Below are 25,274 nucleotides of genomic sequence, written 5' to 3' on the forward strand. Positions count from 1 at the left end.
TGTGTATATGTGCATAAATCATTGAATGTGGCAGGACAGGTTGATAGAGTGGTTAATAGAGCATACAGTATCCTGGGCTTTATTAATAGGGACATAGAGTACAAGAGCAAGGAGGTTATGTTAAACTTTTCTAGAACACTGGTTTGGGTACAACTGGAAAATTGTGTCCAGGTCTGGGTGCCAAACCTCAGGAAAACTGTGAAGGCACTTGAGAGAGTGCAGAAAAGGATCATAAGATGGTTCCAGGGATGAGGAACTTATGTTACGTAGATAGAATGGAGACGTCGGGACTGTTTTCTTTGGAAATGAGAAGGTTGAGAGGAGATTTCATAGGGGTATTCAAAATCATGAGGGGTCTGGACAGAGTAGATAGTGAAACATTGTTCCCATTGGTGGAAGGATTGAGAATGAGAGGGCACAGATTTAAGGTAGATGGGAAAAGAAACAATGGTGACATGAGGGAAAACATTTTCATGCAGCGAGTGGTTAAGGTCTGGAATGTGCTGCCTGAGAATGTGGTGGAGGTAGGTTCAATTGAAGCATTCAAGAGGGAATTAGACTGTTATCTAAAAAGGAAGAATGTGCAGGTTTACAGGGAGAAGGCAGGGGAGTGGCACTAGGCAAATTGTTCCTTCAGAGAGCCAGTGCAGACACAATGGGCTGAATGATCTCTTTCTGGTGCTGTAACAATTCTGTAATTGTTCTGCTCTTAAACTGTTGCTGCAACTGGTGTCTGCCAGTGGGAGTTCTGCTAATAGATAGGAAGAAAGAAAGACTTGCTTTCCAAAGCACCTTTTATGACTTCAGCACATCTGAAAGCGTTTTAAAGCCAATGAAGAAATTTGGGAGTGTAGTCACTGTTTTCAGGTAGGGAATATGGGGACCTTGCAATTGGTTTGACCCAGGATTGTCCAACATATGGCCCATGGGTCAGGATCCAGCCTGTAAAAAGTTTTCCATCTGGCCTGCCGACCTATTTCAGAGATGAGAAATTTCCCATTGGCTTCTTCTTTCAGACCAGCTTTTTTAAAAAAAAACACTTGTGTCAGTTTCACAGCTGACAGGTGCTGACATTGGGAACAGCAGCTTCTGAACTTCGGTTAGATTAGGGATTTTCGGCGGGCTTTGAAAAAAAAAAGTCAGAACCTACCAGAAAACACTGAATCTGTCCAAAGTCCAGAAGGTCTAATCCCATTCCAAGCACCTTTCAGCTGTGAAACTGACGTGATTTTTTAAAACTGACCAACCACGCCATGTTCCTGCTCTCTGCAACTTTCAGACGGGGGGGGGGGGGGGGGGGTAGAGAGACAGACGGGAGGCAGGGGTGGTGATGGGACAGAGAGAGAGTGGTAAAGAAAGAGGGAGGGGGATACAGAGAGAAAGGAGGACAGAGAGGGGGGCAGGGATAGAGAGAGGGGGACAGAGAGAGAGAGGGGAGGGGGACAGAGAGGGGGAGAGCATGAACATGACCACTCCTGAGAGACGGATATCTATCCAGAATACTCTGCATCGCGACATCAAGTGTGCAGGCAGAGATTGACTACTTGTGTGAACAAAACAGTACCAGGTATCTCACTAAATATCAGTGTCCAACATAGTGCAGAGAAAGTAAGTCAATAAACTAATCTCGTTTAAAGCTTCTTCACAGAAATGCACATTTTGTTGTTTTGATTAGCAGTAAAATACATCTTTAATGCCTTTATCTTTTCAAAGTTGTCTCACCGGCCCCCTGTGTAAAACAAAAATTGTTGCAAGGAGCATTAGAATTGGACATGTGCAGATCCTTTTGGGTGGTGCCGGCTGAGTCACATGACCAGCCCTTTTCCACTCTCCAAATGGGCGTTTTGCCTCTTTTAGTCATGTGGGTGATGTTTGCGGTTCTCTGGTTCAGGCAAAAGCTGCAGAAATGCGGAACAGGTCATATTGCTGTCTCTCCCTCGCCAATGCATGAGAACGTCCACCAAGTCCGCTTAGTACCAGCTGCCAAAAACCACAGGAAAGTCTTTTGCTGGGGCAAATACAAAGGTGAACTTCACTTTTGCACCTACTTGTGTTGAGGTGCAGAATGAATCGCGGCAAACTGCGGATGTGGAGTCAGTTCGCTGTTCTTCTACTGTCTGTTATTCAAGGTATTCCGATGCGATTGTCCCCATGTTTGTTTCAAATGCTGCAGTTCACTCCATTCTCATTGAGTTCTGAAGAGTTTTTATTTGAAGACCGCTTGTATCTCGAATAATCTTCAAGCCTTTACTTTGGTGGCAGCCAGCTCCGCCCCGAATGTGCCAATTTACCACCTTCATATCAAGGTGATGCTGGTCCCCATCAGGTCCGAGTAAGATTGACCACCGCTCTCTGAATGCGAACCGATCTGATTTGTTGGCCCGCCGATATGTATGAGTGATAAGTTGTACATTAATGGTTCCCTGGTGATTTAACAGAGTAGGGTAAATTGGAGACGCTCAATTTTCATGTAAAAACGAGGACTTGCTTTGAACCGGCACTAAAACAGGACCATTGGAAAGAGAATCCCACTCTAGCGTTAGATTTTGCACTTCGTAACGGTAGATTAAAAGAAAGAATTTGCATTTATATAGCGTCTTGAACGTTGCAAAGCCCTCACAGCCCTCGCTTTTGAAGCGCAGTACACAGCAAGATTAATCTTACTCATGGTTTTGAACACCTCTATCAAATCTCCTCTCAATCTCCTTTATCCGAAGGAGAACATCCCCAGCTTCTCCAACCTATCCACATAACTGAAGTGTCTCATCCCTGGGACCATTCTCATAAACCCTTCCAGCACACACACTCCAAGGAGGGAAGTGTAAAGAGGCTTCAAGGGGATTTAGACTGGCTAAGTGAGTGGGCAAGAAGATGACATATAATGTAGAAAAATGCAAAGTTATCCACTTTGATTGGAAAAACAGAAATGCAGGGTATTTCTTAAATGGTGAGAGATTGGGAAGTGTTGATGTCCAAAGGGACCTGGGTGTCCTTGTTCATGAGTCACTGAAAGCTAACATGCAGGTGCAGCAAGCAATTAGGAAGGCAAATGGTATGTTGGCCTTTATTGCAAGAGGATTTGAGTACAGGAGCAAAGAGGTCTGACTGCAATTGTATAGAGCCTTGGTGAGACTGCACCTGGAGCATTGTGTACTGTTTTGGTCTCCTTACCATAGAGGGATTGCAATGAAGGTTCACCAGATTGATTCCCAGGATGAAGAGAGATTGAGGAAACTGGGCCTGTGTTCTCTAGAGTTTCAAAGAATGAGAGGTGATCTCATTGAAACATGCAACATTCTTACAGGGCTCAACAGGGTAGATGCCGGAATGATGTTTCCCTTGGCTGGGGGTCTAGAAACAAGGGACACAGTCTCAGAATGAGGGGCAGCTCATTACGGACTGAGATAAAGAGGGATTTCTTCACTCAGAGGGTGGTGAATCTTTTGAATTCTCTACCCCACAGAGCAGTGGAAGCTCAGTCATTGAGTGTGTTCAAGACAGAGATCGATAGATTTCTAGATATTAAAGATAGCAAGGGATATGGGAATAGTGTGGGAAAATGGGTTGAGATAGAAGATCAGTCATGATCTAACGGAATGGCGAAGCAGGCTGTAGGGGCCGAATGGCCTACTCCTGCTCCTGTTTCCTATGTTCCAACTGGACTCCCAGCCAGGTCCTGGAGATAATCAGGTAGAAATTCTTCTTGGATGGTATCACATCAACCGCCTTGTTATTTCCCATCAGATGTTCAGCTCCATTGTCTATGGAAATCAACAACGAGTGGGATATATAACCGGATGCCAGTGTGATATCGCCTCTATTAATTAAACCCCCTTCGAGGAGTTTTTACTTCCCAGGCCATTAATGGGGATGGCTGAAAGCTGGTTAAAATTGGGTGGTTTCTATAATGTGCGGCCATTCAGCACACGGGTGGATAAGTTAAATGAGGACACCTGAATATTTTAGCCATTAGGGCAAGGGCAGGCAAATTCTGGTATAAAATCGGGGTAAGCTTCAGCAGACCTTATAAGTGAGGATGTCACGATCCCTTTACAAGACTGAACGAGTTTCAGAATGCTCCCAGCTATTTCTTCCTTCATGTGATTTTCCTTGTGTTTTTTTTTTCCAGTTAAGCCTGAGGTTTTCACCATCCTGAAGGGAACCAATCAGATTAATGTGACCGCTGGAGACAACGCATTTTTCTCAGTGCGGCCGTCCAGGCAGATCTTGTATCAGATCTGGACATTTGGAAGCAAAGCAGTTGCTTTGTGGTTAAAAGGAAGCCCGGTTGTATATCCCTTCTATGAATCCCGGGCTAAGTTATTCCCGTCAAATGGATCACTCCTGCTCAAGTCAGTGACAGCTTCAGACAGTGGAGAGTACTCTGTCCACATGCTTTCAGACATGGGCGACGAGGCAAAAGCAACCATCACCCTGAATATACTGGGTAAGTGAAAGTGACAGAGATCTGCTGATAAACCATTCTACTGCATTCCTCACTGGGGCAGTTCCCTGCCTTCCTCTTGCTATTTAAAGGCACCTGTACCTGCTCAAGGGGAGGTGGACTTTATCTGCAGGCAGCTGAAAGGCAGTTGAGGAGATGGAGACAATGGTCATTGTAAGATTTTATAAGGTAAGGGTGTTTTATACCCCCTTCTAAGGTGGGAACAGACTTGGCAGCGAAACAGCTTCACTGAGATAAAGGTGAGGACAAGTTTGTTAAGTTCTCAGATAAACCATAGTCACAAAGTCAGGCAGTAATTAACAGTCTAACCTGTATTAGAGACTGGACGACAGAGCACATGACTCTCTCTCTCTTGCAGCTTGTGGTCGTCAAATCTTTGGCTCTCTCTCCCTCCCGTAGGTTCTCTTGTTGATGTTCAAAATTCTCTGCCGCATAGTGGCAGAGTCACAAGCTAGCTTATTCTGGAAGCTTTCCAGTTAACCCTCCCCTCCTATCAATCAGTGATCAGTCTTGTATTAAAGGATGTCTTTCTCAACCAACCAAGGATCATTTCGTGATGGAGGCTAACCTTCTGCATTTACTCATATAATAACACAAAGAGTCTTTGTGTTAACCACCTTATCTCAATACTTGTACTTTTCTGAGGATGCCTTATCTCACGATGAGAAAAACCTATCCAGAGGCTGTCACTGCCTGCTGTCAAGGTCTGACATTTTTACTGCAAGTAAGCATTTTAAAACTTGTCACAAGACAGAATCTCTCTGCCTTGACATCTTGTCTATACTGTACCTTATTTCCTAAGTTTTCCACTTTACCATACTACAAAAAAGGATTCTAATAAAGCTAAATGTTAGTTTATAATAACAAGTCATTTGTTAGTTTATAATAGCTAGATTTGAACAATTAGTATGTTGGTTAGTAACTTTTAACAACCTAACAATCTTACATCATGCAAATGAGGGCAATGAGTATGTACTATCCAGAAACAAAAACAAGAAATGCTGGAGTCACTCAGCAGGTCTGGCAGCATCTGTGGAAAGAGAAGCAGAGTTAACGTTTCGGGTCAGTGACCCTTCTTCGGAACTGACAAATATTAGAAAAGTCACAGATTATAAACAAGTGAGGTGGGGGTGGGGCAAGAGATAACAAAGGAGAAGGTGCAGATTGGACCAGGCCACATAACTGACCAAAAGGTCACGGAGCAAAGGCAAACAATATGTTAATGGTGTGTTGAAAGACAAAGCATTAGTACAGATTAGGTGTGAATATACTGAATATTGAACAGCAGCAAGTGCAAACCTGAAGAAAAACAACCTGAAAAAAACAGTGGGTAAGCAAACTGAACAAACTAAGATGAAATGAAATAAATGCAAAAAAAGATTGTAAAAAATGTAAAAAGGAATGTAAAAAAAAAAGGGGGAAGAAAAAATAACTAAAAATGAAAGTAAAATGGGGGGCTGTCATGCTCTGAAATTATTGAACTCAATGTTCAGTCCGGCAGGCTGTAGTGTGCCTAATCGGTAGATGAGATGCTGTTCCTCAAGCTTGCGTTGATGTTCACTGGAACACTGCAGCAATCCCAGGACAGAGATGTGAGCATGAGAGCAGGGGGGAGTGTTGAAATGGCAAGCAACCGGAAGCTCAGGGTCCTGCTTGCGGACTGAGCGGAGATGTTCCGCAAAGCGGTCACCCAGTCTGCGCTTGGTCTCCCCAATGTAGAGGAGACCACACTGTGAGCAGCGAATACAGTATACTACATTGAAAGAAGTACAAGTAAATGTACTATCCAGATACTGAGTAGGAGGTCCTGGTAGAGGCAGCCGGCAGTAGGAGGGCAACCTTGTCCTGACCAGGTGGAAGAGGGATCTCCCACCTAGCTGCTCGGCAGCAAGAGGCACCGCCCCACTCTGTCAAGGAATAGCATAGCAGGAAGACTGAAACCTTGTCTTTACCAAGGCAGCAGGTGTTTCAGAGCCGAAGGACAGAGTTGGGTACGTACACGTAGCCTTGTGTATTCCATATCAGCACCCCAAAAAATGCTTCGGCAGGAGGAGGTTAATGTAGAGACACGGAGACAGGGCAGATAGCGAGGATGTGAAGGAGATGAAAGAGTCGTCTATCGCGTTAGCGGTACAGCTGCAAACCAGGAAGGAACCCTTCAGTTGAAACACCTCCCACCACCTCCTCACCTGCCCTGTGCAGAGTGTCCCTCCTTTCATCAGAATTGGTCTTTACAACATCCAGCAGACTGAACCTAATTTACCCACCGGTAATGGGTTGGAACACCCCATCTTCAGAGAGTGTGGCGGCTGGGCTTTTAAAAAAAATTAGTTTGAGCTATTTTAAAGCATTGTTCACGTACAAAGGTTTAAAAATCATTCTTTTCTTCATTCTTCGTTTGCAACCTGTCCCTGCACATCTGCTGTCAGGTTTCACTCCCATTCCTCAATGAAGCGGTGTATTTGAATGGAGCATATTAGACAGACATAGGAAGTGATATCGCCAAATCTGCACCACACACCAGGAGGGTAACCACTCATTCACTAAGAGGTTTTAGTGCAGCCCACTTAGGACATTGGGAACAAAAATCTGCGCCGTTTAGCACCGCCGAATCTACACTAGCAGAAATTTGAACAACTGCACTCGAATATTTTAGTCATTCGGGAAACGCCGGGTATGTTCTGCTACAAAATCAGATTTAAATTCTCCTTCCAGGTAAGAAACGTTACCCCATCGCTTTATAAAACCCGGCTGGTTTCTGAGGGCCTGCATTTGCTTCTTGCTCAATGTGAATTTTCTTTCTGCAGCTCAGCCCCAGGGTTTTGTGATCAAAACAGAAAGCAGCCACATTCATGTGACAACAATCGGCGGCAACGCGTTTTTTTCAGTGCAGCCTTCAGCTGAGGTCCAGAGTGGGAGCTGGAAATTCGGGGCGACAGCGATCGCTCAGTGGATCGGTACAACCAAGATGTTCACCACCCAGTACAGAGAACGGGCTGAGATATGGCTGCCAAATGGATCGCTCCAGCTGAAGTCAGTGACCGCTTCAGACAGTGGAGTGTACACTGTTAGCATGGTCCGAAGGAGCAGCAGTTCGGCAACAGCAAGCATCATCCTACATGTAGCGAGTAAGTGACCCGAACTTTGCGGGTGGCGAGCTGTTCATAAACTATTTGACTCTGTTCGTGGTCACAATGAATTCCTGGCTGGGCAGCTGAGTGTATTCCAGCTGATATCTAAAGGCAGTCTGCATCTATTAAAGGAGGTGCACACTGGGGGAGGCAGGTTTCCTGAGACTGAAATGGAGGTTCTGGTGAATGAGCTCAACACAAGGTGGCAGGAAGATATTTCGCCACTGGGTCTGAACTTCACCTTCCAGGTGAAGGCCAGAACTAGATGCACAAACATAGCCTTGTGTCCTCCATATCAATATCTGGAAGATCCAATATACAGGAAAGCTGTCCATTGCTCAATATGAATCGACAGGACACAGCCAATCATATTGCTCTGGGCCCTGTTAGATGATCGGATGCCTTTTTACCACTAATAGTCCTCAATCCCAGCCTGTCTTCCATTCAGGTCACTGGGATTCAGGTTTATGGATGAGGTGTATCTCTGTATACAAGCCTCAGGACACCTCTCCCATCCCCGCAGTCTGGCACAGAGCCATAACCTGAACTTGAACTCTCATTGAACAAACCAACATCCTCAGCAGTGGTTTTGCTGTTACAGGCAGGCTGCAGGTACACAGCCCTGACCAAGTCAGCAGATTCCCTCTGGCCTATATTGTATGCTTCATAACCTCACCCTGAAAAGTTGATAAGTTTTAGAATCAGTGGTGGGGGTTAATGTAGAGGCACAGAACCAGGGTGGAGTGGAGGATGCCAAGCAGGTGAAAGGGCCATCACTTCTGAAAACTGGTTGAATAGTTGTACAATAAAAGATGCTGTTCCGACCGTGTATTTTAAAGCATTCTTCACTCTCAAGTGTTTTATTATTGATTTTCCTGAGCAGAGTTTACCTTTCGTCAGTCAGATGGTGTGGCTGGGTGCAAGCTGCCTTTGAAAATGGCAGGGCTGATATTTCTCATACCCAGTATCACTGGCTGACAGGAGGATGGGTTAGAATTTCTGGGGACCCTGACTCCCATCCCAATCCTGGTGAGGCAGTGGGTTGAAAGTTGTCCTAGGCGGCATTGCAGAAAGTGACCTCTCGCATTCCACACCTGTTGTGCACCTCGTGGGTCGGTGCAACTAAGATTACAGCGGCCCAATACAGAACACAGGGCACAGATAGTCCTGCCAGATGGATCACTCCTGCTGAAGTCAGTGACAGCTTCAGACAGTGGAGTATACAGTGTCAGCATGGTCCCAAGTGTCGGCGTTCCTGCAAATACAGCCATCACTCTGAATGTACTGGGTAAGTGCCGAGAATTTTCGGTTAGTGATCTGTTCCTAAGCTTTGTCACTATGTTCGTATCACAATGCATTCCTGACTGGGACAGTTTAATATATTGCTACTGGTTTTCAAGGCAGTTGGTAAAGGAGAGGTGATATTTGGCTCCCGGCAGTTTATTGGATGATGGCAGGAAATACAGATGAGACAATGGCCCAGTGATTTTTTTCCAATGCTGAAATGGACGAACTCAACAGGAGCAGGGAGAACCTCTTCATGAGCAGGTGACAGGAGGATATCTGGCCAAGTTGCTCACTATGGAGGGCACAGTCCTGCTGTTTGTTATGGAATGAAATTTCATTTCATTGCATATGATGACAGCAATGCAGGTACACGGGCATTGCCAAGGTACAAAGAGCAGAATTGGCTGCATCCTCCATATCAGTACCCAAAAATACTTTGGCACAAAGGGTTTCCACTTGCTGAATGTGAATCTACTTTTCAACCACAGGCAGAGCATCTTGTAGTTCTGTGCCTTACCTCCTGGTATCTGATATGATTCCATTTACCAGCAACATTCCCCCCCGCCCCACCCTCCCCAGTCTACAGGTATACTGGAATATAGACTCGAGAGAGCCACCAGATCCACTACTCTATTGCGTGCTCTATAACTTCACCCTGCAAAGTTGTCAACTCTTAAAAGTTAGAGGCCCAGAAACGGGCTCAATATCGAGAATGCTGAGGAGGTGAAAGGGTGATGAATCCTTTCGTTTAGTTTAGAGATACAGCACTGAAACAGGCCCTTCGGCCCACCGAGTCTGTGCCGACCATCAACCACCCATTTATACTAATCCTACACTAATCCCATATTCCTACCACATCCCCACCTGTCCCTATATTTCCCTACCATCTACCTACACTAGGGGCAATTTATAATGGTCAATTAACCTATCAACCAGCAAGTCTTTGGCAGCTGTATGCCAGCGAATCATGTAGGAATGCTTCCGTTGAAATACCTCGCACCACACTCAGCTCTTGCTTTGTACCAGTGACTCCTCCTTCCAATGAGAACAGGTACTTGCAATCTCAGCAGACTGAACCCCACATCGGCACCAGTCTGGGTTTCAACCCTCCTTCTGAGATAGTGGCAACTGACTGAACAGCTGTAGAAAAAGTGACAGAGAGGATGTTATGACTTGGAGTATTTTCTTACTATTTTATGTGTTGACGCACAAAGGCTTTTATCATTTTCCAAAGCAGAGTTTACCTCTCATCAGTCAGGTGTTGTACCTGTTTGCAAGCTGTCCTTTGAAAATGGCAGGACAGATACTTCTAATACCCAATTTCTCTGGTAAAAGTGGGATGATTCAAAGTCTGGATGCCACTGGGCCCTTGTACTGACTCCCACCCAGATCCTGGAAATCACCAGGTTGAAAATGGTCTTGGGTGGCATTGCTGAAAGCAGGGTATTGTACCCCATCAGATATTGTGCTGCACTGTTCACTGGTACTAATCATTGGACAGAGAATATTAGCCAGATATTGGATGTGACCTCACTCATTTTGCACCACCCACTAGAATAATTTCTAACCCAAGGTCATTAACATAACACTGAGGGGACAAGTCAGTTCATTACACCTGAATATTTTAGTCACCAATTAAATGCCAGGTATATTGCACTATAAAATTGGATTAAGCTTCTACATTTGTACAATGGGAGGTTTCTATTACTTAGAGTCATAGAAGCATAGATGGAGGCTATTCAGCCCACTGTGTCCATGCTGGCTCTCTACAAGGGCAACTCAACTAGTCCCATTCCCCTGCCTTTCCCCATAGCCCTGCAATTCATTTCTCTTCAGATAATTATCCAGTTCTCTTTTGAAGGCCTCAATCGAACTTGCCTCCACCACACTCTCAGACAGTACATTCCAGATCCAAACCACTCACTGTGCACAAACGTTTTTCCTCATGTCACTGTTGCAACTTTTGCCAATCACCTTAAATCAGTCTCCTCTGGTTCTGGATCCTTCCACCAGTGGGGGACAGTTTCTCTCTATCGACTCTGTCCAGACCCCTCATGATTTTGAACACCTCGATCAAATCTCCTCTTAATCTTCTCTTCTCCAAGGAGAACAGACCCAGCTTCTGCAACCTATCCAAGTAACTGAAGTTCCTCATCCCTGGAACCATTCTCATGAATCTTTTCTGCACCCTCTCTAATGCCTTCACATCTTTCCCGATGTGTGGTGCCCAGAACTGGACACAATACTCCAGTTGAGGCTGAACCAGTGTTCTCTACAGGTTTATCATAACTTCCTTGTTTTTGTACTCTGTGCTCCTCTTTATAAAACCCAGGATCCTATATGCTTTATTAACCGCTTTCTCAACCTGCCGTGCAACCTTCTATTATATGTGCACATGTATCCCCAGGTCCCTCTACTCCTGCACTCCTTTAGAATTGTACATTTTATTTTACATTGTCTCTTCTTCCTATCAAAATGCACTTGCTTTATAAACTGAACTGGCTTCTGAGGGCTTCCATTTTCTTCTTCCTTAATGTGATTTTCTTTCTGCAGCTCAGCCCCAGGGTTTTGCTATCAAAACCGAATACAATCTGATAAATGCGACAGTCGGATCCAACGCATTTTTATTAGTGTGGCCTTCAGCTGAGGTGAAGTTTGGGAGCTGGAGATTCCAGGCGACAGCTGTCGGTCACTGGATCGAAACAACTGAGGTTTTAACGAATGAATACAGAGGACGGGCTGAGATATTCCTCCCAAATGGAGCTCTCCTCCTGAGGTCAGTGACAGCTTCAGACAGTGGAGAGTACACTGTTACCATGATTCCAAAGAGCGGCACTTCAGCAACTGCAACCATCACTCTGTATGTACTTGGTAAGTGAAAGCTTTATCTCGGTTCAGAGCTGTTCATGAACTGTGTTACTTCCCTTCATATTACAATGCATTCCTCACTAGGACAGCGTTGTCTGTTTCTGCCGCTATTTAAACTATACTTTTTAAAAGGGAGGCGGACTTTGGCTGCAGGAATTTGCTGGAGATATAAGTGATTGAAGGACACCTTGCTTTTCTGACACTGAAATGAGGTGGAGGAGGGACAATTTCTTCCTAACAAAGTGTAGAATGATATCCTGGTAAGTTGCGAGGCAGCTGTGAGCATAGGTGACAGAGGGTGTCAGTGTCAGGATTGTTATGCCACAGTATAGGGAGACTTTGATGACAATGGCCAGGTTGTTAAGGTAAGGTTGCTGATTCCTATGTTGCATCATTCTCTGCATCAGGCTGCATGATCTGAAGTCCCCGCATTCATCATCCTTTCACCACCCCCCCCCCACCCCCCCCAGTTACCTGCACACGTCTCCACTAAGTGTCGTGCACCTTGCTCGACCTTCTGTCCTTAATGCCTCATGCGGCATTGGGAGATTCGTCAAACACTAGGGTGCAGTAGCATGGGCAGAGGGATGGCCAGGTCCAGGAAGCAGATAGATGGAGGGACAGCTCTCATCCAAACCACATGCATAACCTACATTCACTGAGTGATCCCTATACCTCAGTGCCGTTTAAGTGCACTGGACAGCCTGCCAGCCAGCTTATGCACAATCGCACATAGCATGTGAGAGCCCCGGTCCAGTTTGTACTTGGTCATCCAATGTTGCTTTCAGACCATGAACCAACCATGGAGTGAGTGGTCTTCTCGATGGAAAGTGCCATTGAACCCACAATAATTGAGCCTCTGATGACAGTTCTATCAGCTTCATTGGCAGCTCTGGTTACTGTGATCGGGGGTCTGGGCTCTGGGACACCTTAGCCTTTCAATACATGAAGGTGAGTGTGGATAGTAGTGCGGAGAGCACGGATAGGGGCTCCTTCGTTCTGTTCTCGGGGAACCAGAGGGGGAATGTGGAGAAATGCTTTAATACAAATATATATTAATATCTTGAATATACTATGTGACAGGGCGGTGGAAGCATATTCCATGCAACTTTCAGCAGCAATTAGCCCTACAATTGAAGAGGAGTGATTTGGAGGGTTATTGAAAAAAACCAGCTGGGGTGTGGGAATAAATTGCACAGCTGTTTCAAAGAGCCGACGTAGGCTGCGTGCTTTCCTTATGCATTTTGTGATTCTATGGTTTAGTTAAAATGGGAAAACACCTGTCTCCTAGGAACCAGCCTGTCACCCGCCTGTCTACTCCAGAAGAATGACAGCTGGGGCTGGGGGGGGGGGTGATTTGCTGTGGAGGGGGTGGTGAATTAATGCAGAGCTTGAGGACTAACAGAATGACGACACTGTGACTACTTCCAGGATACCCAGCACTGACCTCCATTATTCATTTCCTGGGGTCACAGTCCAGCGTAACATTAAAGAAGTGGAACCAATCCTGTTTTTATATAAATAAAAAAGTTGGTTCTTACCGGGCAGAAGACATGTCAACATGTGTGCAGTCAATGAGATCTTGCACCAGGGAAAACCCATCAATGGGGGGAAATCTGAGTTCTGTCCTCCTGATCAGCAGTCTCCAGGTGGAAGGTGATACGTTCCCTGCATGATGGTTGTACAGGTATCGAACTGACTGGTGTTGCTGATGTCTCCTGTGCAGCCTGGAGTGAGCCAATGCCATTGCTTTCACAGCCACAGATGGTGCAGTGTCGCTTGGTATAAAAGCAGAAAAATGTTGCAAGTACTCAGCAGGTCAGGCAATGTCTGTGGAAAGAGAAGCAAAGTTAGCGTGACAGGTGGCTAACCTTTCGTTCTGATATTCTGAGTGGTGGCGTGATGGAGGTCTTTAAGATCATAGAACCATACAACCATAGAAAGGATACGGAGCAGAAAGAGGCCATTCAGCCCATCGTGTCTGTACCGGCTGAGAAAACCAGCCATCCAATCTAATCCCACCTTCCAGCACCTGGCCCATAGCCTTGCAGGTTACAGCACTTCAGGTCCAGGTACCTTTTAAAAAGAATTGAGGATTTATGCCTCCACCACTGATCCGGGCAGTGAATTCCAGACACCCACCACCCTCTGGGTGAAAGGATTTTACCTCATGTCCCCTCTAATCCTTCTAGCAATCGCCTGAAATCTGTGGCCCCTGGTAATTGACCTCTCCACTAGGGGAAACAGGTCTTTCCTGTCTACTCTATCTCGGCCCCTCATAATTTTGTACACCTCAATTAGTCACCCCTCAGCCTCTTCTGTTCTAAGGAAAACAACCCCAGCCTATCCAATCTTTCCTCATAGCTGCACCTTTCAAGCCCTGGCAACATTCTTGTAAATCTCCTCTGTACTCTCTCCAGAGCAATTATGTCCTTTCTGTAAAGTGGTGACTAGAACTGAACGCAATATTCCAGCTGTGACCTAACCAGTGTTTTATACAGTTCCAGAATTACTTGTTTGCTTTTGTATTCTATACCTTGGTCAATAAAGAAAATCATTCTCTTTGCCTTCTTCACCACTTTATCTACCTGTCCCGCCATCTTCAGGGACCTATGGACATGCGCTCCAAGGTGTCTCACTTCCTCTACCCCTCTCAATATCCTCCTGTTTATTGTGTATTCCCTCGCTTTGTTTGCCCTCCCCAAATGCATTACCTCACACTTTTCTGGATTGAATTCCATTTGTCACTTTTCCGCCCACTCAACCAAACCATTAATATCATTCTGGAGTCTACAGTTATCCTCTTCACTGTCAACTACAAGGCAATTTTTGTGGCATTTGGGAAATTTCCCAATCATGCCTCCCACATTTAAGTCTAAATCATTAACATATACCACAAACGGCAAGGGACCCAACACTGAGCCCTGTGGAACCCCACTGGAAACTGCCTTCCATTCGCAAGAACATCCATTGACCATTACCCATTGTTTCCTGTCACTGAGCCAATTTTGGATCCAACTCCCCACATTCTCCTGTATCTCATGGGCTTTCATTTTTCTGACTGGTCTGCCATGTAGGACCTTGTCAAATGCCTTACTAAAATCCATGTAGACCACATCCACTGCACTATCCTCATCAATCCTCCTGGTCACTTCCTCAAAAAATTCAATTAATCATCAAAGGGTTTAGTGTACTGAAAAAGTTTCCACTTGTGGGGAATCCAAAACTAGGGGGCTTGGTATCTGATTTTCACAAATAAATCTAATAGGAAATTCAACAGGAACCTCTTTACGCAGAGAATGGTTAGAATGTAGAACTCACTGCCACTTGGAGTAGTTGAGGTGAATAGTATAGATTATTTTAAGCAGAAGTTAGACAGTCAGTGGGGGAAAGAAACAGAAGGTAATGCTATTAAGGTTAGATGGAGATGGGTGGGAGACTGGCCCATGAACATCATAAGTACTGACGTGGACAGTCAGTCCTCATGGCTGGTTTCAGGGCCGTAAATTCTATGCTGTTCTAGTTCCAATAACCTTGATGGAAGTTTACGTCGGGGTGGGGGGAGGGAGGACACATACAGAGCGGCAGATACAGTCCACACCGCACCTTGACTCCTTCCCTCCAAATGTACTACAGCTCAGGTGAGTCTCTGCCCCAAAGGGCACTCCATTTGATTTCATTGGCTTGAAACTGTCAATTCTTTGAAGGGCCGGGATAAATGTGTTATGGTTTGTAGCTAGGGATTGTTGCTCTAAGTGTTCCCTGTTGACTTTGGATGTTTACTCTTAAAAAAAAACTTATACCATGGAACTATTGCTCAAAGTAGCAATACTGGTGCTGCACTTTAATTAAAATTACGTGGAGCCTCTTCATAATAGATCAGGCTGAATGTGCTGGGTGGTTAACCCGATTGGATGTCTAAGACAGGAACAACATCACACCTGCAGTTCCATTGTAGGTTCATTTATGTTCTGATTGTGCAACTTTAGCAAAGGGTAAAAGAGGCCTGGAAATTCAGATTGGGCATAAAATTGGCAGCATTACATTGACTGTGAGTTATATGCTGCAGCTGATATTCAGTTTCATTGAGTGGAGCTGACTATCTTGTAGGATATTGTATAAGTTTCCAGGTGAATTTTACTTAGAGGACCAGCAATTTGTTTCACCTGGGATTCTTGACCAAGGTAGACCCATTAGGTACTGACTTATGCTCTTTAATCAAGTCAGAAAGTTTATTAAGCTTAACTAAGATTTACAAAGTTCATACTTCACGACGGCAGTAGGTATACAGCTGCAATTCAGCACTGATGGTTCTAGCTTCTGAGTCCGCTGGGAAACAGTCTTCTCTCCTTCTTCTCTTGCTGTGTTCTGTTGATTTTATTCAATCTGCTAGGTGTGCCACTGACGTCCCAAGCTCTCCTCTTTTTATCCCTCTTCATGGGTCTCTGTCTTGTCACAACGGGTCATGGTTTTCTGTAGCCAACATGTTTGGGTTAAGACTACATCATTGCTTGTCCCGAGTCCCATGATGGCTTACCACATAGACCCTCACAGATGGGTTCCAAATTTCAACCTTTGCGAGACACCTAAAGTTCCTGTTGGAGAAAATCCAGATTATGCCCAATTATTCAACAAATTCTCCAGACTCAGACTTTGAGAATAAACACTTTATTCATGATATCATGGGGATCACACCTTCCCTAAAGGCGGTCCAGTGCTACTCCACAGAACAAAGGAAATCCACAACGGATATACAGTTACTCAGCCCATCCCGGCTGGACACAATCCAATCAGAACGTTTATTGATTACATACATTACACATAGTACCAATTAGATTACTGATTCGGCATCATGTGGCAACATGATCAGCTTATGCCGGCCCTGATCACCAATTGATGAGCTCAGGTCCCATCCATTATCCTGAAGTCTCCCAACTGTCACTTTTAATTGGGCCTGCATTCCTGAGTGCTTTGTGCAGTCTGCAGTTACACTGATAAGAGGGGCCCTCTTGTTGTCTGTGCCATGCTGTACCAAGCTCCAACTGTGAACTAACTAATCTGTCCCACAATGCCTCGGTCGAAAACTCCATTTTGTATCAATATGTGGCTATACTTTCAACTCATATATGAAAGAATATATGTATACGTATTCACCAGGATTATATTAATCTACTTACAAAATAATAGTTATAGAAACAAAACTCAGCAAAATTGCTCCCACAGTTCCCCTTTTTGCTGAGAGTTCTATTTTTGCAGCCTTGCGGTTTTAATGATGAGACACTTTGTCCCCATTTTATCTTTACCAGACTTTGCAAATGTCAGTTCAGCTTTAAACAGGTACACATTGACCTATTTCAGCCCAGCCTGCCCATCATGCCTTGCAGTCAAGTCTTGACATTGTTAACTTGCTTTATGATTAACTATATTATCATGATTCCCTATTTTTACATTGTGAAGTTCCTATGTCGAGCAATTACATTTCTTATATTCTTAAAGCAATGTTTTATAACCGATACATCCTTGTGAGAGAAAATATCTAAAATTCTGAGTATCTACAAGTTGAGCAGGCGGTAATTCTGATATTGACCGTTTCCCCCTGTGGCACATGGCGAATCTCTACTGTTTCACCAAGTTCACAACCTCACTGTTTGTCAGGACACTGTCTCACAAAATAAAATAAAGTCATTGCATTTTCTCATAATGTTTCAGTAGCAAACTGCACTTTGAGTGCTTCAATTTTTAAAAAAATTATAAAGCAGATTTGTCCACCACTGAATGTAAACTGAAGATAATTAAATACTATAGTGATATCATCTGGTCTTAAAGTGAGGCAAAAGGTCCAAAAATCTCAGCTTTGCCCTTACTATCAAGTTTAATGACTCTAAATGTATGACACGTTGGATCACAATACAATGAAAAGAATAAAACAAAGTAATGTTTGTATGTTTCAGTAGTATGTTACATTGCTGAATGTCTATGTGCTCTTATTGAAATAACTGTTTCAATGTTTGTTTGTAGATGATGCTCAAAGTCAAACTGAGCCTCCCACCATCGCAGCGATCACTATGGGGGTTTTACTTAGTGTGAGTTTAATTTTACTGGTCGTCTTATTCACCGACAAGAAGCGTGGATGTCTGGGCGCAGGAAACTCTGGTGTGTTTCTATCATTCTATCCCATCTATGTTGCACTATACATGCAGATCTGTAAATTAAAAAAACACGGGGTAACTGAAAGAATGTCTTTCAAAAGGTAAAGTAGAAATTCGTTTCGGGTGGTAATGCAAAACTGGTGGTGGCAAATAGGCCGCTCGATATACGCCCAGCCGAATATTCATTGACTGTGATAGAAGTGAATATCGGACGGGGCGTATAACAGGCCGCTGATGAGGGACCGACCTTTGTGTTCTACTGCCGGTAAAGAATGTTTAACCCTATAGTTTGGAATCTTTAACACATTCAAATGTGAAATAACTGAATTATTTGTACAAGAAGGTTTGCAAACATAACCCGTTCTGCAGCCTTGGTATAGGTAATTCTGTCCAAAACTACACCAGAAACCCAAGTTGCAATTCCTTTCCTTACCTTTTATTTCCCGGTTGCAACAAGTATCACAAATGGCAAGATTTGTTCTGGTTTGTTTCAGTTTGTACAAATTCCGCCAATGTTCTTAGATTTACAACCTGCTTTCTCAGTGGTTCTGCTCTCTTTATTCAAAGAATGACGTTCTGCGTGTGAACTCCGTTAACCAGACAAAGGCTCAGTGGGGTAGATTTTAACTTTGTGCTTTAAATGGGTGTGAACGAGAAGCATACTGCCCACCCTCAACACATAGTTTTACTTTGGTTGATTGTATATAACGGGCAGCCATGCTTCCATCCAAGGCGAATTTCTACTGCAATGTGTTATCAAAGAGCAGAGGCATGATATCCTATTGGGCTCTATTAGTTCTCTGGCTTGTGTTTCTCCTCCAAGAAGCTGTTTTAATTTCAGGAGACTAAACAAACTGTTGTGGAAGAAGTGGTGAGCCATCTGGAGTTAACATCTCCAAGTACACATTGCCATTAGTGATAAACCCATTGGAACACTTTTGAGTATCAGTGCAATGTAGTCAGCACCATTGAATGTAATAGAATGGAATATCGAATGGGTATGTAACAGATGGCTGATGTGATACCGCCCTTGTTGCACCACTGCGCCAGAAAAATGTACCCCAAGTGTTGTGATTGCATTAGTTCTCGATGTCGAACTGGGTATTAACACGTTTGTTACCGACATCAGTCTGGATAAGTCTGTTTGTAGAAACTGACATCGACTTCTGATTGAAATCCAAATGCCCTGATCATTGTCCTTACCTGGTGTTAGAGGTGAGGAAATGAATGTGGTGACAGCTGAGAAAATGAGCAATGTTGTCAGTGCTGTTCATATGTACTGAATTAGACACGTTAAAGAAATCTCTGGCCCTCTCCATCATGCTATCTCTTTTGCTCTCTCTCTCTCTGTATTTTCCCCACACAGCACCACCCCCCCCCCTCCCCCGCCCTTTTTTTGTTGCCTTTCTGATGTGAGCATTCAAAAATCAACCAGGGAGCAGGCTATTTAAACCTGGTAATGTGTAATGAGTCAGGATTAATTAATGACCTCCTAGTAAAGGAACCTGTGGGCAAAAGTGATCATAACATTGTCGAATTTTACATTCAGTTTGAGGGTGAGAAACTTGGATCTGAAGCTGGTGTCTTGAAATTGAATAAAAGCAATTACAAGGGTATGAAGACCGAGTTAGCTAAAGTGGACTGGGAAAATAGGGTAAAAGGTAAAACAGTAGAGAAGCAGTGGTAGACATCTAAGGAGATATTTCATAATTCTCAACATGATATATTCCAACGAGAAAGAAAGACTATGAGAAGAATGCACCATCCATGGCTAACTAAGGAAGTTAAGGATGGTGTCAAATTGAAAGAAATGGTGTACAATGCTGTGAAGATTCCAGGTAGGGCAGAAGATTGGGAAAAATATAGAAACCAGCAAAAGATGGCTAAAAATAAAGAGAGAGAAATTGGAGTATGAGAGTTAGGGGAATGGAGTATAAAAATAGGGAAGTCTTGCTACAAGTGTACAGGGCACTAATGAGACAGCACCGAGAGTACTGTGTACAGTACTGGTCTCATTACTTAAGGAGGGAAATACTTCCGTTGGAAGCAGTTCAGAGACAGTTCACTAGGCTGATTCCTGGGATGAAGGTGTTGTCTTATGAGGAAAGGTTGAGCAGGTTAGGCATGTACTCAATGGAGTTTAGAAGAATGAGAGGTGATTTTATTGAACATATAAGGATTGTGAGGGAGCTTGACACAGCAGAGGCTGAGAGGATGTTTCCCCTCGTGTGGTAATCTAGGGGATGAAGCCTGCGTTTGTTACCTGGTCTGGCTCATATCTGACTCCAGACCCAACCAACTTTTAACTGCCGTCTGATGTAAGCTGGCAAGCCACGCAGTTGTATCAAACCATTCCCACAGTGGTTCAAAAAGAAAGGCCTCCACCAAATTTTCAAGTACACCTAGGGACTGGAAATAAATGCTAGCCTTGCCAGCAACATTCAGATCTCAGAAATGAACTTAAGAAAAGGTATGTGAAATGCTAACTGTCTCATTTCAATATTCACCCAGAAACCTCTTCCACAGCCCATGAGGCCACATCTGCTGGAGCAGCGTATGAAAATTTTCCAAGCCCAGAGGACATAGAGGTTAGTGAACTTCTTGTAAAGCGGATTATTGAATTTATATCCTGTACACCAGTCAAAGTAAAGAACTTAGAGAGGCTGAATTACTAATAGTTTTATGGAATGTGAGATTAATAGTGTTATCCAATCTTGAGCTAAGCAAACATAAAGTATCCCTGTTAATCATTGTAAGCAGCAGTAGTTGCAATTTTGTGCTTTCTGGTGAATCTGGGATAGAAACTTGTCTGGAGAGGTAATGCTACGTTGGCGGTGGAAGTCTTTTTTTTTGAGATACAGCATTGAAACAGGCCCTTCGGCCCACCGAGTCTGTGCCGACCATCAACCACCCATTTATACTAATCCTACACTAATCCCATATTCCTACCACATCCCCACCTATCCCTATATTCCCCTACCACCTACCTATACTAGGGGCAATTTATAATGGCCAATTTACCTATCAACCTGCAAGTCTTTTGGTGGTGGGAGGAAACCGGAGCACCCGGAGGAAACCCACGCAGGCACAGGGAGAACTTGCAAACTCCACACAGGCAGTACCCAGAACGAACCCGGGTCGCTGGGGCTGTGAGGCTGCGGTGCTAACCACTGCGCCACTATGCTGTCAATGGAACTGAACATCAGACAGAGCATCGAAGAGGCAGATGCTTGTGTTGCGCTATCACCCAAGACAAGTTTCTCCCACTAAGTTTTGATATGCAACATTTTGTTCCCTATTTTCAATAAAAGAAGCAAAAAGGGAAGTGTGCAATGTTCACTGCATGATGTGGTAACATACGGACATATTACGACAAACATTGTGTCTGTAGATACTTTAGGGTGAATTTTCTTGATTTTTGATTGTGCTCTTGTATCTACATGTGAAATAAATGCTTGATATGTTACATAGCGGTGGGAGTTTTGGAAAGCCATTTAGATCTCAATGCATTTCTCGTATAATTATAATTACAGAATAGAGATGGGAAGTCACTGGACAAAAACTCCACATATATGGTAAGGATGTGCTTTTCTTCATTTTTAAGCCATTTCCCCTTTTTTTTTTGTTTTACCCTTAGGATATGGGCAAAGCTGTTAGGATATGGGCAAAGCTGCAGTTATTGACAAACCTTACTTCCTCCTAGAAGCTGACGGCCAGCTGCATAGTGTGGGACTGGGGCTATTAGCAAAGATTAGAGTGCATGGAATTGGAGCTTGCCTTTTGAATTGAGTTGCAAATGGTTTGGGATCTAGAAGGTAGATAGTGTGGATATAGGGTAGGTACTCTGATGGGATGTAACACATGAAGTTTCCATTGATCTGTTCAGGGGCCTCAACATTTCACCATATTGATTAATAGACTTGGATAGAGGAATAGGGAGTTGCATATCCAAGTTTGCAACTGACACTAGGTTAGGATGGACAGCAGGTAGATCAGATAGGAGAAAGTTGTGAAGGGACACAAAATGACTGGGTGGGAAAACTTTAGCAAATTGAGTTCAATGTGAGCATCTGTGAGATCATTCACTTTGGATGCAAGAAGATTAACCATGATACTTCTAACTGGTGATAAAGTAAGCAATGTGGAGCAGACAATGAAAATTGAGAGTTCAAGCAACAAATAATTAAAACGAAGTAGACAGGAACAAAAAAAAAGGTTAGTGGTATTTATCTCAAGGAGCCTGGAAAACAAAGGGGCAGAAGTTATGTTTCGGTTCTATCGAGTCTCAATTAAATTTCATCTGGAGTTCTGCATTTAATTTTAGGCACGGTCACTCAGGAACAGTATATTGACGTTGAAGAGGATGCAGTGTCATTTTAAAAATTTGTGGGTATAGTCTAGGCCATTGAGAAGTGAAATCAGTTAGCACTTTTTCACACAAAAAGGTTGTAACGTTTTAGAACATTCTTGTCCAAATAGCTGAAGATGCTAGGACAATTGGAGCTTTCAAAACTGATGGATATTTGTTAGGTAGTGGTAGACAAGGATTAAGGATTAAAAACAGGGGAAATGGAGTTGAGGAACAGAACAATCAAGATGTAATGAAATGATGAAGCAGGATCGAGGGATTCAATGGCCAACTACTGTTTATGATGCTCCAAGGTAAAGCCTCACACAAATTCAGAATACAGGGTCCTTCCTCTGAAGAACATCAATGAATACTTGAGCTTTTACAAGGCTTTGTTTGCATGTATAGAACTTTTATTTTGGCTGGTAACTATAAATGGCCAAGGTCTTGAATTCAGTATGATAGCCCACTATCCTGTGATTTGAAGTCACCATCTCTGGGTCACTCGTGCTGGAATATAACCATAACAACACCTTAAGTATATAAGCCACGCACTACTTTTCTGTCAATAGAAAAATAGCATTCTTGAGTAATTCAATCTGGAGTGCAATGGGTGATCGTGAATCAGTCACAAATTATACATCCCACCTGAAGGCAAGATATGTAACGGGAGGCTCATTTGAACCCATCCACTTTACACTAATGGCAACAGTTAAAATTGATCCTGATATTGCAGCAGTGCCTGAAGTAACCTAGGGTCACTCAGTTGAATTTAATTTTAAATAAGCTAAATATAATTTCCATATTTTATACTTATTTTCTTCCTTTTCACAGGATTTAAAACTGGAAGATCAATCGATTTACCACGACTTGAGGAAGTAGGTTGCTGAAAAAAAAGGTCCAAGTGATCAAACATCGAGTGAAAAGTAAGTGAAGTACAGAATGAAGGAAACTATTTGAGTGACAGCTGATTCAGATTGTGGACATCCACACTGAGCACTGTCAGAACATTTCCATCAGTCTGATCATTAAGGTAGATATTCGACTTGGCTGGGGACATAAAATGGGCAGTTTCACATCTGTTGCCCGTTGTATGCCTTGCTAATTCAAATCAATTAAACTAAATATTGAAGAGAATGTGGACTGAGAGTTAAATGCCGTACTGTCTCACCCAAGTCGAATTTCACCCCCTCCCCCAATAGAGAATCAGAAATATATACTACTGCCCTTCTAAACATGTTGCATTTATGCACCATTACATTGTAAGTTGTCAATGTGTGTTTTGTTTTGTTTCCATAGGCATTAATCCTGTTGGGGAAACAGCAAAAATTGTTTGTTTGATACTTGTGCAAACAAGGAAAATCAGAAATGCACAACACTGCACCAAGATAACCACATGCTACTTGGACTGGAAACCCTCCGATCCTTGGTAGACAAGTTCATATTGTTGAAAATGATGCATAGAGTTAGTTTCAAGCTTCTTCTGGTCAAAATGTAATGAATCTCAGGTTTATTTTCCATTGCTGCTCGGACCAGTTAAATATTGTGCATTTCTATTGTTACAATTTATATTTTTTTCTCTTGCCGCTGCTCTTTTGCTTTGTTGATGTCTTCGAATACTACAAGATCCTTTGTATCAGAATGATGTTAAAGGAACTTGGAACAGTATTTACAAGCAGAACATCAACATTTTTGGATATACATTGTCATGCGAGGCCCCTACCTACCAAGAATGAGGCACATTAATTTTGTCATGAACATTGATTTTAAACTATTACTGGACTTATGAAAGGACTTATTAAACAGATCAGCTGTGGCTGGAAAAGACATTTGCATATTAGCAGACTGTGTTTGGAAAGACAAAACAGCCATTCCCTGACATTCAACCCACAATGGACTTTTGATCACCAGCCGTTGAAGGTGGGGGACCTTGCATTCCAGGTTGACTGCTAAGATGGCCAAATACACAAATGGACATGGTCAAATCAGCTAGTCACATGACTAACCTGCTGGACAACCTGAGTTTTTTGAATTTGTACAAACAGTTTGGGAAAAAGTCTGTTTGCTCCTGGACTGAGGAGATCTCTGTTCTACCTGCTCCCATCTCTTTCTTACAAGCTTCTGAATCCACTGAAGACACGTGAACCCCAAGAGAGAAAAGTCTCCTACAGTAAACAAGGTTTAAGAAGAATACTGGGGCCCAACGAAAAGCAAGATCTACCTACAATCAAGGACGTTACAGTGAGCTTGAAGAACCATACCAAAACTCTTCAGATATTGCCTCAAAGCTTTTCCGCTTTATTCTGTTTTCTTTCTATCTCTATCTGCGTGTGTGCATGCTAGCGTGGGTGCTTCGTATATCCGTAGGCGCCAACCGAATTAGAGTTTAAGTTTAATAAAATTTCACTTTTCTTTAAACCTGAGAAAGCCTGTTGTGCTGGCTTCCTTGCCTTATAATTGGAAAGTGGTGAACAGTGATTCACTAAAGGGGAGCTAAAAACAGTGTGTTTAAAATTTAAACCCTGTTGCAGTAAGACCAGATGAAGGCTGAAAGGGAACCCTAGACCTCTTTTCCACCTGGTCGCAACAACATATACATTAGAAAGTGTGGCAGGGAAGTATTTTAAATAACAATAGCTTAAGTGCTTGAAGGGCACAAATTTTCAGTCCTGCACAATAAAAACAGGGAAATAGGACTAATCTTCCAAAGGGACAACATGGGCTCAATGGCAATCATCTGTGCTGTGTCATTCCCAGGATCATTCCACACTATTCGTTTTAATGACTGTTAGTTGAAGGTAAGGATTTAGTAATCCTGATGAGAGAAGAAAAACCTGGAGATCTGATGAACAACTAGGTTACTAGTATTACTAACTAGCAGGTTATATCTTATTAGGTGTAGATTGCTGGATACATCAATTCACTAGGTAAATAATTTTAGTAGTCATTCAGTAAGATCATGGTTAAACTTTTACATCAACTTCACTTTCTCCCCCCTATCCCCAGATCCCTGGATTCTCTCAGTG

At 43.3% G+C, this 25,274-nt stretch overlaps 2 protein-coding genes across 5 annotated transcripts in view; one reads left to right on the top strand and one right to left on the bottom strand.

Annotated features, from left to right (window-relative positions):
* Positions 1 to 25,274, bottom strand: part of LOC137352710 (carcinoembryonic antigen-related cell adhesion molecule 5-like) — a 721,824-nt gene that overhangs the window by 649,378 nt on the left and 47,172 nt on the right. The window lies entirely within an intron of this gene.
* LOC137352713 (pregnancy-specific glycoprotein 22-like) lies at positions 1,939 to 24,688 on the top strand. Of its 3 annotated transcripts, none has more exons than XM_068018450.1 (9): positions 1,939 to 2,129; positions 4,130 to 4,447; positions 7,273 to 7,593; positions 11,437 to 11,754; positions 17,770 to 17,904; positions 20,412 to 20,488; positions 21,434 to 21,475; positions 23,083 to 23,174; positions 23,548 to 24,688. In XM_068018450.1, exons 1-8 carry the CDS (start codon positions 2,066 to 2,068, stop codon positions 23,128 to 23,130), a joined length of 1,323 nt encoding a protein of 440 aa, XP_067874551.1. In that variant the 5' UTR covers positions 1,939 to 2,065; the 3' UTR covers positions 23,131 to 23,174; positions 23,548 to 24,688. The 3 variants fall into 3 exon arrangements, with proteins under 3 accessions (XP_067874551.1, XP_067874550.1, XP_067874552.1); XM_068018449.1 differs by having other exon boundaries at positions 1,940 to 2,025; XM_068018451.1 differs by lacking the exon at positions 23,548 to 24,688 and having other exon boundaries at positions 1,940 to 2,025; positions 17,770 to 17,834; positions 23,083 to 23,125.

This window comes from Heterodontus francisci, chromosome 39, assembly GCF_036365525.1.
Source record: "Heterodontus francisci isolate sHetFra1 chromosome 39, sHetFra1.hap1, whole genome shotgun sequence".
Classification (NCBI taxonomy): Eukaryota; Metazoa; Chordata; class Chondrichthyes; order Heterodontiformes; family Heterodontidae; genus Heterodontus; species Heterodontus francisci.